Raw genomic sequence first — 14,339 nt, forward strand, 5'->3', positions numbered from 1 at the left:
TAGAAATCACCTCAATATCCAATACTCTTCAAAAACTTTCAACTATCTCTGCTAAACTCTCCCTTCCCCAGTTCCGTATTTCCTTCCTTGTTCTTTGCACAATAAAAAGCTTAAATGGTAGATTGTTCCAAAAATAGTGACTGGATTTGTCCAGTGCTCTTATTATAACAAAATCTTAAACCTGTGCATAACGAAACATATCACACACAATGCATCAAAATTAATCTTTCCCCATAATGACAGTGTTCCTTTTTTCTCCTTTGGGTGGTTCTGGTTCCTTTCAATCACATATAAAGTAATTGTTGTGTGGGAATGGGGGGGTGAGGGGGGGGGGGGGTGTTAATTTTCTCCTTTAACTGGTGTGGGGATGGCGGTGTGCTAATTCTCTGGATGGCTGAGAACTTTGTAAATGCAGAATAGAAAAATGTTCTGTTTATTCCATCACGGTTAGCTCTCGATTTACATGCACTGGAACAAAAATAAATAAATGCTTCAAAGCCCACGGAAATCTGTCATTAGATTAAACCAGTATTTATTTTCTGTTTTATAGAATGGATTTGCTGTTGTCAGGCCCCCTGGCCATCATGCCGAAGAGTCCACTGCCATGTAAGTACCAGAGGCATTGCCTGTTTTAACAGCGCTGGGGTTACTGCCAGTCACCTGCATAGCTCTGGCCTCTACAGCACTCTAATTATTAACAGATGGCTGTAAAACGCAAAAGGAAAAGCTTTCTAGGTACTCCCAGAAGCAGATTTATGGCCATAGAGATCATATAGCATTTTAAAAAATGCCCCAGATCATTATTTATAACCATTTTCCTGACAGATTTGCCTTTTTATTTCTCTCTTTTCTCTATTCCACAGGGGGTTCTGTTTCTTTAATTCTGTGGCAATTACTGCCAAGTACTTGAAGCACAAGCTAAATATAGGCAAGATATTAATCGTGGACTGGGTATGTATATATAATATTCAAGGGACAATATATGGGGATATTTTATGAATGATGTGTTTTAGAAATTGCCCTTTACCAGGCATAAATGACTGCCATCTTAATTTTTCAAACAGGAGGCAGGTTTCAAATTTGCTCAATTTCTTAATTCTCAGTTCTTCAGTTGTTTGAGAGCTGTTAATGTTATTTTGCTCAGTGTAATTAAAGAAATGACATATAGTGCTGCAGCACATTATACAAGGATATTGGGCTGCTCATGACCATTGTCATATATACCATCCTTACGCACTGTTTATACAAGTTTATTTATTAGTGTCACAAGTAGGCTTACATTTCCACTGCAAGGTAGTTACTGTGAAAATCCTCTAGTCGCCATACCGCAGCGCTCGTTCGGGTACACAGAGGGAGAATTTAGCATGGCCAATGCACCTCACCAGCATGTCTTTGGGACTGTGGGAAGAAACCATAGCACCCAAAGGAAACCCACACAGACACGGGGAGAATGTGCAGACTCCGCACAAGCAGTCACCCAAACCGGGAATCGAACTGGGTCCCTAGTGCTGTGAGGCAGCAGTGCTAACCACTGTGCACTGAACTCCTGAGCTGAGATGCATCCCTTTAGAAGAATGCAGTGTTGACCAGCTAGTTCCCCACAGGTAAAAATCAATGACAGAGTCAACCCTAACTTGCTGTTGTGGTACCATACTGCCACATTTCAGAATTATATCAGTGAAGGCTCAGGATTTGATAGGAGCTGTAACTCTGACCCAAATGCAGCAGAAGATAAGTTACAAAAATAAGACAATTTATAAAAGAACAACATTTTACTGCATAGTAACAGTGGTTCTTGTGATATTTATTTCAAGTTATGTGATCAGGAAAGAGGAAAGCTTTCCATCCTTGGCCTAGCACACTTTGTTGAACTAATAATGTCAAAAATGTGCAACAATTGATAATTACAATAATTTCACCAGACAGTATATTCAAGATTTTGCCTGGTAAGTCTTTATTTGCATGTATAAAGACTACTAGCATCATCACAAAAACAATGACATCTTGGAAGGATTTCAGGTTTACCTTCTTAACATAGAAACATAGAAAATATGAGCAAGAGGAGGCCATTCGGCCCTTCGAGCCTGCTCCGCCATTCATTATGACCAATGAACTCAGTAGCCTGATCCTGCTTTCCATGGAGTGTTCTATCTAACCGCTTCTTGACGTATCGCGAACAACTTTGGGAAGCCCTTAGTTTTCCTATGGACTGAGATCACTTAGGATTATTATTAAGATTCTAACCTGAAACAAAAAACAGCTTTGAAAGTGTTTTAACCTAAATCAGCCTGGAAGCTGGTCAATAAATCTGCCTCATGTACAAAGTTAAATGATAATAAAGCTTCATTGCAGGGAAAGAGCTCATTGTGAATGTACACCGATTCTGAAAGCTATGCACTTTATCCGAGTCTCCTGCTCTTTCCACTTTTAAGTTTTTCCTTTTTCAAATGTTTTTTCACGTCCTTTATAAGTGCTATTATGAATTTTTCCTTCACCACTGTCTCTGATAAAGTTTCAATGTAGTAACAATGTTGTAAGTATAAATAATGTTCTTACCCTTCATTCCACGACTTGCATTCATTATTTACATGTTGAACAGTTAGAGAGGCTTAGAGCTATCTGGGATAATGTGTGGAATACTGCCTTCTATCTAATAATTCACTGGCAAGTACAATAGATTTTCCTGATTATATTATCAAACATTTCATAATGTTGAAATTGTCGATCCAATTTCCTCTGGTTCTTCTCTGCTCTAATGAAAAGAGGCCCATATCCATCACTAAAGCCCCATATCCCTGGGATGATCTTCGTAAATCTCTTCTGACCCATCTGTTTTATCATGATTTGTTAAGAATTGTGAGGCCATAACTCCTGTGAAAATGTAGTTACTTAAGCTCCACTTTCTGCTTTCTTTCTTGTAGACCTCTTGACGAGAGCTCATGCTGTTACATCACTGTGCATCTCGATGTTCCTCTTAATTAATAGGTCCTCAAAAGAAGCAAATGTTGGAGGTGTAAAAGACCTACAACAGCATCACAAAATAGACTCATTGTGAATCAACTCCTCATATTACACTACACCTGATTTTCTAAAAAAAAGCAGTGCAAAATGGGCTGTCAAGTTGCTATAGATCTGTTTTATGCTACTGGTGTTGATCAATTTCACCCGCATTGTACATTCAATACAGATATATATTATTAATAGATGAATACATGAACAAAATACATTATTAATAGATGTGCAATTAACATAAAATCAAAGAATCCCTACAATGCAGAAAGAGGCCATTCAGCCCATCAAGTCTGCACCGACTCTCTGCAAGGGCATCCCTCCCTATCCCCGTAACCCTGCACATTAACCATGACTAATCCACCTCATTACACATCTTTGGACACTCAGAGAAAATTTAACATGGCCAATTCACCTAACCTGCAGATCTTTAGACTGTGGGAGGAAACTGGGGCACCTGGAGGTGCCACGTAAACACAGGGAGAACATGCAAACTCCACACAGTCACTCACGGCTGGAATCGAACCCAGATCCTTGGTGCTGTGAGGCAGCAATACTAACCACAGTGCCACCATTTTTATTTTGGTTGATTTTGTGTTTATCAAATGGAATTTTGTTCCTTTGTTTGCATCGAGGATCAGTACCATGCATTTCCAGGCACCACGCAGCAGAGCAGAATCCCACCAGATATTCTATCTATCCCAGCATTGGGAATAGATTTCCTTAGTTATAAATAATAGCCTAGATTTTCCAAGTAGTAGGCATCTGACACCTGCTCACCATGGAGATGTCCTTCTGCACCCAGCTGTTCTAGCATGCAGTTGGAGATGGCGTCCCTGGCCTCTGCCACAGTATTGGGCGCAACATGCCATGACAGGCCTGATGCAGTAGGGCGCACTTGGCAACAAGTTACCTGCTGCTGTTGGAGTCTGTGCATGATCATCCCCTGAACAACCCCAGAATCCAGCCTTCAAACTGGACAGAGAGTGAGAAATATGGCCATGTTTCCCTCGTATTCACATGATTTGCAGCATTTGCCCACATATAGATAGAACTGCCCTCTAGAAAGTGAAAGGTGTGAGGACATGGTGCCTCGCATATCCAAGCTAATTTCTGATTATGTCTGTCTCAAATCCACTGGAAAGACTGACAAGGCAGGACCAGAAAACTTAGACGCATTGGCCCGAACTTTCCTTTCAGGGTCAGACAAAAAACGACACACTTGCCTTCCTCCGATATTTCTGAACAATTTTCCAATGGAGGATCCTGCAGAACTTAATCAGTGCAGGAAACCTCCTCGGGAACAATGGAGAGACTCCATTGTGCAGAAGCCTCCATTTTTACAGCACTAACTGCTGTATTCTGATAAGTAAAGAGTTTAAATTTCCCAGAACTTCTTGAAAAACTATGGGGAAAAGGTAAGCCGGTAAGTGGATAGGGTGAGTGAAGGAGTATGTTGGGTGAGGTAAGTAGGTAAGTGATAGGGTGGCTATGGGGCTAGGGTGGATACAATTAGTGGGTAAGGGGTTAAGGTAAGTAAGGGGATACAGTGTGTGATGTAGGTAGGTAAGAGAGTCAGGTGGGCATGGGGTAGAGGAGTGAGGGGATAAGGGGGTAAGGGGTAAGGTGGGTGAGGTAAATGTGCAAGGTGGTAGGTAGGTAGGGTTGTGAGGTTGGATCAGGTCATGTCAGGTCAGGAGGGAGTCGAGTGGTCGCAGGGTGTTTGGGGATAGGGTTGGGGGATAGTCAGGTAGGTTGTGGCTAATCAGATGAGGTCGAGAGGGAGTCAGGGGAATCAGAGGGTCAGTGGAGGTGGGGGGGGGGTGTTGAGTGGGGGGTCAGATGTCGGGGTTAGTTGGCCAAGTTTGGGGGGGGGGGGGGACTTGTGGGTGGGGGGGTCCAGGGGTATATGGGAGGAGTCAAGGGAGGAATCAAATGGTAGGGGTTAGTCAAGTCAAGTAAGGGAATGTCAAGGGAGTAGTCGGAAGATCCGGGGGGTCAGAAGGTGGGGTGGCGGTCTGTTAGGGGGCTGTGGGGGGCACGGGTATCTGGGGGGAGGACGGTCACTGTGTGGAATTTGGTGGGTCAGTTCTAAAGTTACCCAGGTGTCAGACTAGGTGTTAATCTGTCCAACATTTGCTGGGTATCTTCCAGGTAAATAACTATCCAAAGTCTCAGGCTCTAACCCAGAGTTGGAGACTTTTTCAGGAGGTCTCGGGGAGCATTTTAATTGCCTATTGGCAGTTCAAAATTCCTAGTCATTAAGCAGAATCTCCCAAGTCCCCACCAGTGGGTTCAATGGTGGATGTGGGAGGAGAATATGGCAGGAGGCCCAGAAATTCACGCCATTGTGAATTTACAGCAGGATATTCCACTCATACCTGCCATGGTGGGTCAGAAAACCCACCAGAGGCCAACATGAACCAGATTTACATCCCATTAATGGAATGCAGGTGAAGACCTGAGCCCCCATGCCAGATTCTCTGTGATGCCAGTGGGAAAACATGTTGGTGTGAGACATGTTTGGAATAACGTGGTGTGCAGGTATCGGGACTAACCTGGACAATGTCAGGGGCTGCCTCTGGAATTTGGATTGGAGGTCGTCTACAAGCCTAGACCCTGGAACACCACAGCAGTGGGCCGGGGGAGCATCTGTAGGTGGGCCTTCCTGATTCAGTGTCTTGGAGGGGGTCCAACTTTCAGCCTCAATGTTCCCAGAGATCCATTTTCATTTTCAGGTGATCCACCATTTTTCGTCAGAGTGGGTCAGTGATGTTGGGTGCCTTTTCAATATGGCACCTGGACACGACAGCAGACTACAGGCCATACGGGCCTGCCCCGCCACAGAATATGGCACAAAACACCTGGGTGCGTAATTAATAAAGTCAGGGTTGGAAGATTTGGTGTGTTTTCCTGCCAGCCTCCACAGTGAGAAACATTCCACATTTCCACCCCTGCCACAGGACTTGGTCTCAAAATGGGAAAATTCCACCCATTGTGTTGGGATTTCTGAGGGGCTTATGTCCAGTCTCCAATTATCTGGAGATTGGAGATCTGGGCCAAGATGGGTCTAATTTCACTGCATCTGGCACCTAGAAGAAATCTTTCCCAAACATGTCTTAGGCCATTCACAGAATATTTCCATATTTTATTTCCACCTCCCTTGTGTTCTCTTTCAGCAGAAGTTTCTGTTCAGTTACAATTTGTGTCAAATTGTAAAAGGTACTTGCTGCATTTATCCACTGAGGAACTGAGATTACACTGCCTAAATGTTTTCTTCTAAGACACCCAGCTAATAGAATGAGGAAATGTTCACCTTATCACTGTGCTGTGGATTTTATCCCTGATTTGAGAGGTAAAAGGACCTAACCACCCCAAATATTGTGAGCATATTGTATATTATACCGCATGTAATGGTTAGCATTGCCATTCCTTTGCCTTAATAGGATACCAATTTTATTCAAAATGGAAAATTATGCTGTAGTGACAAAATAAGCAGGTTCAGTGATAATCATCTACGTACTTAAGGAAACTCTAGCGTACATTGGTAATAGCTGCTCCCAAAACAATTACAGATAGTAGGAAGTGAGTAAGAAGGTTGTAATTTACTTGAAGGTTTCGAATAACATCATAAACCACAAGAACTATGTCCAAGTAGTTTATGGACGTCATATAAACCCTGAAATTAAATTGCAGGCTTTTACTTACTCACTGGCAGCACTATTGTTTTTGATTAATACAGACTGCAATTAAAAACATGAAAATTCTATCGAAGACAGAAAATCACACTGGTTGAAATATATTGTCACAACTTCAGATTTCATGATTCACCTTCTGATACAATATGGTTAAATCTAGGAATGATTAAAACCCATAATGGAATCTTTGGGCTCAGAAGTCTTTTAAACCCCAGAATTAAATCCAAAAAAATTGTAGAATTCATTTAAATCATTGAATTGCTTGTAAATGGCTCTATTATATCCATTCTTTTAAGAATTAAAAATATTTATTCAAATACATGGAGAGTTTATTAAGTTTTGATTTTGATTGTGTGCTGGCCAGGCTCATATGAACATTCAGTGCACTTTGCGTCAGTGAGTGATGCCATTCATAGAAACCTGTCTGTAGTTCCACTGGCTTAATTCCACTTGCCTATCATTCTTATCTTCAAAGATCTCCAATTGATTCCAATCACCCAGTCTACTGAATACAAAATCTTGTCCTTGTTTACAAGTCCCTTCATGACTCCTCACTGCCTATCACCATAACCTCTTCCATCTTTTCACTCTATGCTCATAATCTTCTGACTCTGTCCTCTTTCCTCCTCATACGTACTGCCATTCACTTTTCAGTTGCCAACCAACCAGATTATACTTCTGTAATTCCCTTCCTTAGCCACATCACTGCTTCTTTCCCCATCTTTCAGAACTTCCCTCCCAGTATTCATATAATCTAATTCTCCGATTTCTGGTTGGCACTCCCTTTCGATGATGTGAATCACAAGTGGATGTTGTATTATGTTATTACAAATTGTTGCTATTGCTGACATTTACAATGTTGGATTCTGGCAATTTGTCAAAAAATACTCTGTAGCTAATTTCTGGCAACTCTGTGAAAAATGTAATTATGTTATAGTCAAAAGGCAAAATTCCATGACCATAGCATACGTCAATAACAATATACTAGATCTTCATGAATTACTCAGAATGTACACAATTATATATATAATGCAAATAAAAATATACAGGCCATTTGGATTAGTGAGCAGATTCTGGGTAGATTTGATAAACTCTTATTAACTTTAAAGAATAATGTACATCTCCATCAAATATTTAAGCTCTGATTTAATAACAACACATATGACCTTTTTCTGCCATTATTGCACTTACATTAGGTTCAAAGGTACTAAATATTGATAAATGAATAAACTATATTTGACTGTCCTGACAGTTCACAAGGTGATGTGATAAGCTAGCCAGTGAAAAGAATGCAGAGGAAATCAAGCTTGGCATCGAATAATAATCAATCCCACCTGTAACAGGCTCAAATTTTTTTGCAAGTGATAAATCATATCATCACTATTCTGAGCCTTAATCCCTGAAAAGGGCGGTGGGGGGAAGTTTCATACCAAAATTTATGGTCAGTTACAAGATAAAGAATACCATCCTCAAGGCCTTTCAAGAGACCTCAATATGTTTGTAAATGTTTAGGGCCATTGGAATAATCTGATCAGTTGAAATCTTTCAAAGTTGCGTGGATTTTATTAGGAGAACATGCTTTTTCAACAGGCTAGAGTAATTATGCAGGGAAAGGAAAATTGCGAGCAATCTATCATCAGGAGTACGTGTAATGTGATTATGAGGAACTAGCCTAAACCTTTCAACAGCTGAGAAATCTGTAAATGGAATGAAACTTCTATTAAACTTACATTTTGCATCACTTCCTGTGTAAGTATTGTCACTTCCTTGCAGATTTGGCAGTGGTCTCTTTGAAGATTCCAGCAAAACTATACTTGCGGCAATAAATCTCACTGAGCATTACTTTTGAAAATTAAACTTCCTGTTGATTGGAAATTCGCATAATTGTTGTGCCCCACTGATTATCCTAAAAAGTACAGATTCTGTAATGTAACACTTGGCTTTCTTTAGAAGCGAATTCAAGCAGCTAATTGACCCTGAGGGATTATGAACTGTTGGCAGTTAATAAGTCATAAAATTCTTGCATAAAGTAGGATACTAGATTCTATCACCGAGACAAATAGTACAAAGACCCAGGGTATAAATATCTAAATGTAGAAAAGAGCTGGAATTTCTCAGTGACTGCTCTTCTGGAGTCTCCAGGGCATGTTTGCTATGGTTTCCTGACTAGAGAAACAAGCCTAAAAAATGAGCACATTAAGGAGTAATTTGTTTGAAGGTTCAGGAAGTTTGTGAGGGGGAGGAGGGGGAAGGCAAAAGTGACCTTTAAGCAAGAGCTGGACATTATTACATTTGTCATTTGTTTCCTTTCACCTTTAGGATGTTCACCATGGTAACGGTACACAGCAAGCCTTTTATAATGACCCCAACGTGCTTTATATTTCCCTCCACCGTTATGATGAAGGAAACTTTTTCCCTGGTAGTGGAGCCCCAGACGAGGTTGGTTTCATTTCTCATCGGCCTCTTTTATCGTTCTGGTCTAATTGCATTGCATGATTATTCCTAATTAGCTCATTCTTCGCTGTTGCACTTTAAATTGCTGCGGATTGCAAAATTGTCCACTGGGACTGTGTCCCAGTACAGACCAAGTGCACGGCCCCAACCAGTGCTTGTCAAGCATCGTCTGGTTGATTTTGGCATGTTCTTTGATGTTGGTTTCAAAGCTATGTTATCCAAAAATATATATTTTTCTTTCTTGGTGCCGTCCTATTTTCAGGTTGGAAGCGGCCCTGGTGAAGGCTTCAATGTGAATATCGCCTGGACAGGTGGTCTCAATCCCCCTATGGGAGATGTGGAATACCTTACAGCTTTCAGGTGTGTTCCCACCTGTAGTAATATTTGGTTAAGTTCAAAGCAAATGTATTCTTTTAAATAGCTTCACATAGAGGTCATTGGAAAAGTGTGTAAAATTTTAACTCAAAGTAAATGTGTACACATTGGATGGGTGGGGCAGAGGGGCAGGATGGGGAAAGGGGAGGTTTTAACTTTCCACCCAGTAAGAATGGGGAGGTCTGGTCACATATGGGGGTTCACCCACATTCTCTGGAGTTTTAGCTCCACAGCACACGTGTGCCATTACTAGTAGTTTCCCTGCCTGAAAATCAACCTGATTGATAGGCCAACTTGGCTTCCAGCTTGATAGGAGCATTGGGAAGAGGTTGAAGAACCAGGTAGGTTTGAGCCCTCACCCAGGGTGTGAGGTGGGCTCCAGTTCCTAAATGGGGCAGGGGGAGCAGAGTGGGGGAGGCATTAGAGAGGTGGGGGGAAGCAGAGAGAGAGGTCAATCACTTTGGAGGTTGGAGGATGGAAGCCTTGGAAGTTGGGGTGGAAAGATGGGAGACCTCAGCAGACACGAGGTCAAGGAGAGATTGCATAACTTTGGAATAGGGTGTCTAACCGTAGGGGGGTTGGCAATTCAAGGTACATTGAATCCAACAGGTAAGTGGAATGAGGCTTATCTCCTTGATCTAACAATCCTCACCTTTCTGTAGCTGTTAGTTTTCAGAAGGTTTGGGAAACTGGGATGCACAGAGTTACGTTTGAAATAGTGGATAAATATGATAATATGAGACATGCAGCCTCATTATAAACTTTAAATTGCCAAGCCTCCTCCAGGGAGTGAATGGTTGTCCTCTGATGCCACGTCCCCCCAGCTTGTTAAAACTGCAAGTGGGTGGATTGGAAATAGATCGGGGTTGAGATTCAGTTATTGAGCATTTTAATCTCCCATCTGATACAAATCCACCAGGTTTTTGGGGGTTAAAATTTCCTCCTGGATTTCAGTATTGTGGCTGTTCCCTACACCATCTCCAGCACTTGACTGTTTTCCTTGTTCCTCAATATCCAGAACTCGATTTAGTGCTCAAAATAAAAGTAAAATCGGCTCTGACAAAGGGTGATCTAGACTCGAAACGTTGGCTCTATTCTCTCCCCACAGATGCTGTCAGACCTGTTGAGACTTTCCAGCATTTTCTGTTTTTGTTTCAGTACTCAAAATGGCATGTAACCAGAGCATCGTACAGTTTGATTACTACTCTGCCTGACTAGTGTTCTTCTGATTTGTTATGTAATTCAATATCCTATTGCCTCTGTTGATTGTGGCATTGTTGTTTGAATACGATGAGTGTCCAGTCCAGTTCTCCGTTAATTTCATCCGTGGCTATTTCAATACGTTCAGGTAGTGTTTATATTGCTCGCTATATCTTTCAATATTCAACACTTTACACTCATCTGTATTAAATTTCATCTGCCTCGATGTGCCACTCCTATATTTTGTTCAGCTCATTCAGCATTTTCTGATCTTCCCTGTCAAGTCAAACATTCCTCCTAATTTAGTATCATTTGTAAATTTATTTAATTTGCATTGGGTTTCAGAATACAACTCATTGATGTAAATTGGAAACAGAGTTGGTTCTACTAATGAGTCCTAGGGCATCCCATTCAATACTTACCCGCCTCCCTCAACCTCACTCCAACCTCCCACCCTGTTACTCTCTTTAGAGCCAGCACCTATTGTTTCCTAAATGTCAGACAGCTTTTTATTCAAACGTACGTTTTCCTCTGAATCTCCAGAGTTTTGAGCTTAATTGGCAACCTTTCATGTGGAACTTTATCAAATGTGCTTTGGAAGATTGAATGTATAATATTGTAGGGTTTACCACAGTTGACTTGGGTTGTTGCTTCATTGAAGAAATCAAAGAGGTCAGTCAGGCAGAATCCTCCCAGACATGATGCATTGTTGAGTGCTGTTTGTTTCAGATTCAACCAAATGGAAACTAAATTGACTGTATGGTGTCACACACAATGTGCATAATGTGTACAGGACCCTCTGTAAAATTGTGCTGGTTCACAGTACAACACTCAGCTGAACACATCATAAGTTTTCCCAGGGATTTTCCGCTCAAATTCACATTGGGCGCGTTCAGCGACAGGAGTGGAAAATATCACGAGAAGGCCAAAGTCACATTTCACAGGAAGCGATAGTCCCCTCCCTCCGTCAGTGATGGGTCACGTTTCCTGACATTCAATGTTGGAAGCCTCATTATAAGAAATTAACATATAATTATCAAGTCCATACTCTGGATTATACCCCCAAGTTCAAAGGTTCCATCCAAAGCATGTGATGGCAGAACGGCGTGAAGGTGTCTGGTCTCAGAAGGTATGCACCTGGCGAGCAATACTCCCAGGAAAGCTCAGAAGTGAGCCCAGTTCTCAGGGGAGAGTGGGTAATGCCTGGATAGTGCCAGCTTGGTACGGAGGGGAGTGCTGTGGGGCAGCCAAGGAGGGGGTGCCAGGGTGTGGGTGGGTGCAATTAGGTGAAGATTGTTTCCTGGTTTGCAAGCTGTGTACTGGGGTGACCTTTAAAAATGGCACCTGGATTATCAAGTGTCTGATTTGATGGAAAGGCCAGCAATAGTCGTGGAACCCATGACTCCAAGTTGATTTTCCTAAGTGCTACACGATAGGGTACAATTTTGTCTTTTAAAAAGCATTTAGACAGTTACATGGGTATCATGGGTATAGAGGGGTATGGGCCAAATTTGGGCAATTGGGATTAGTTTAGGGGTTTAAAAAAAGGGTGGCATGGACATGTTCGGCCGAAGGGTCTGTTTCCATGCTGTAAACCTCTATGACTCTATGACTATATGGCAGAGAAAGTTGCCATTATCATTGGCAGCTTTGATGCTGCTTTTCCTATCCGACATCGGCCTTTGCCGATATTGGAGGAAATCCCAGCTCTTGTCAAACATCATATTGTTGCTAAGCACCAATCTTCCATCTTCATAACACAAAACTACGTGTAGATGGAACAAATTAAAGGTTTGAATGGTGGTTAGTAAGGATAATGGCCAGAATTCTCTGAACTCGCCCGCGGCTGGGATTTTCTGGTCCCACTGCAGTGAAGGATGTTTTACTGAGCACCAAGTTCTTTGTTTTCACTGGCAGCGGTAGCGGGGGATACAGCATCAGAGAATGCTGGTCAATGAACGATACAAATCCACTGAGAACACTGCACAGTGATATTCTATTTAAAAATATAACCGGCCTGTTGTGTTATATTTAACAAAGAAACTCTTCTTGAGAGAATGTGTTGCAAGCAGTTTTCTTTTAGGGTTGAATGATTGAGTGTGATGCTATTTAAACCATTTGAGTGTGTCATAGCCTGTTCACATTCTCCTAGTCAATTTCTTTTCTCTGTTTTATCGCCATTGAACTTATCATTATGTAGGCACTGTTAGGAAGTTGGAAAATGCGCCATGAGATACATAAGATAAAGTAAGAAAGCCTTATTATGGGAATTAGTCACTGGTGCTCTGATTACTCTGATACACATTCAAACACTTGAATGACTAGTGTTTGATGAACTGTTATGGTTAAATATTAAACAGTGCAATAAATTTCAGAATTATGTGTTTTCACCTGCATGCAAGGATCACCTTTTGTTTATGCCTCCATTTTCAAACCTTGCTGTTCATTTGTGATTGAACATTATGCATATGTGCTACTTTCACAGCAGAGAGGTGGATTGTCACCAATTTATTTTCAAATAACTTCAGCAAAGATGGATGAAGGTTTTTTTTGATTTCTGTGCACATGAGCATTTCAGTCATCCTGATAATTCAAGTGGTAAATATGTTAAGGTCATAAACTGAAACATCATAGCAGATGAGCCATATAACTTTGATTGTAACCACTATATGGAGAGAATATTCCTTCACGATAATGTCATCTTGTTCATTCTGGCTGTAGAGTGAAGCTGTAACAGTGATTTTCTTTCCAGTACAGGTTAATAATGATAAAAGCAAAGCCATTGGCGAGCAACGCAAGACCATTGACTTTGGCAGGACTGAAAGATCTTGCCAATGGCCAATGGCTTGCCCCATCCGCCACAGGAATAAACTGGTAGGGAAAGGAGTGAAAAATCCCAGCCATAATGTTAAAAATCCTAAACATGCAAATGCAGTGTGGGGAATTCTCTGGCCTCCCCATGGCATGTTTCTCGCGGTGAGAGAAGGTGCGTTATTCACCGTTGGAGGGATGTTTTGGTCCCGCCGCTGTCAATAGGATTTCCCAGTGTCCCAGCAAACCAATTTCATGATGAACCTCATCTTCTTTCAGGAATCTACCCAAGGTCCACTTCAATCAATGTAGCACATCTTTTCCAGCAATGTGACCCACAACTCTGGGATGCAAATTAAGTATGCTTTATAATGCCCATACAATCCATTCTGTCAACAGATAACCATCCAGGTAGTGAAGGTGAAAATTGACACCAAAAGATTTCAATGTGCATGTTGACAGCATTGAATAGCTCTTTGGGAACCAAAGGTACATTGTGCATTTAACACTACAGGACAATGCTTTCACCTTCAGCCAGCTTATGCTGCCAATAACTTCAGCCTGCTTCTAGTAAAATTTGACATCTAAGTGGGTGTTATGTTAAGATAGAATAAATTATCAGTAGAAAGAGTTTGTATACTTGTTCCCATTCCAACTGAATGAATGGTTGGAATGTGCAGAGGAAATTTTGTCCTCAGAGTCTACAAGATGTTATGCTATCAAACTGTCATTGTTTTCAATGCAAAAGAGGTTATAAAGGGGCAATTTCAATAAACTTAAATTTATCAAATG

General features: G+C 41.4%; 1 protein-coding gene across 2 annotated transcripts in view; it reads left to right on the forward strand.

The window, feature by feature from the left end:
* Nucleotides 1–14,339, forward strand: part of LOC144509624 (histone deacetylase 9) — a 728,394-nt gene that overhangs the window by 624,079 nt on the left and 89,976 nt on the right. For both annotated transcript variants that reach the window (XM_078238446.1, XM_078238445.1), the window contains 4 exons: nt 551–606; nt 864–951; nt 9,027–9,146; nt 9,424–9,521. In XM_078238446.1, coding sequence (XP_078094572.1) covers nt 551–606; nt 864–951; nt 9,027–9,146; nt 9,424–9,521 — 362 coding nt within the window. The remainder of the gene's footprint in view (nt 1–550; nt 607–863; nt 952–9,026; nt 9,147–9,423; nt 9,522–14,339) is intronic.

This window comes from Mustelus asterias, chromosome 2, assembly GCF_964213995.1.
Source record: "Mustelus asterias chromosome 2, sMusAst1.hap1.1, whole genome shotgun sequence".
NCBI classification, from domain to species: Eukaryota; Metazoa; Chordata; class Chondrichthyes; order Carcharhiniformes; family Triakidae; genus Mustelus; species Mustelus asterias.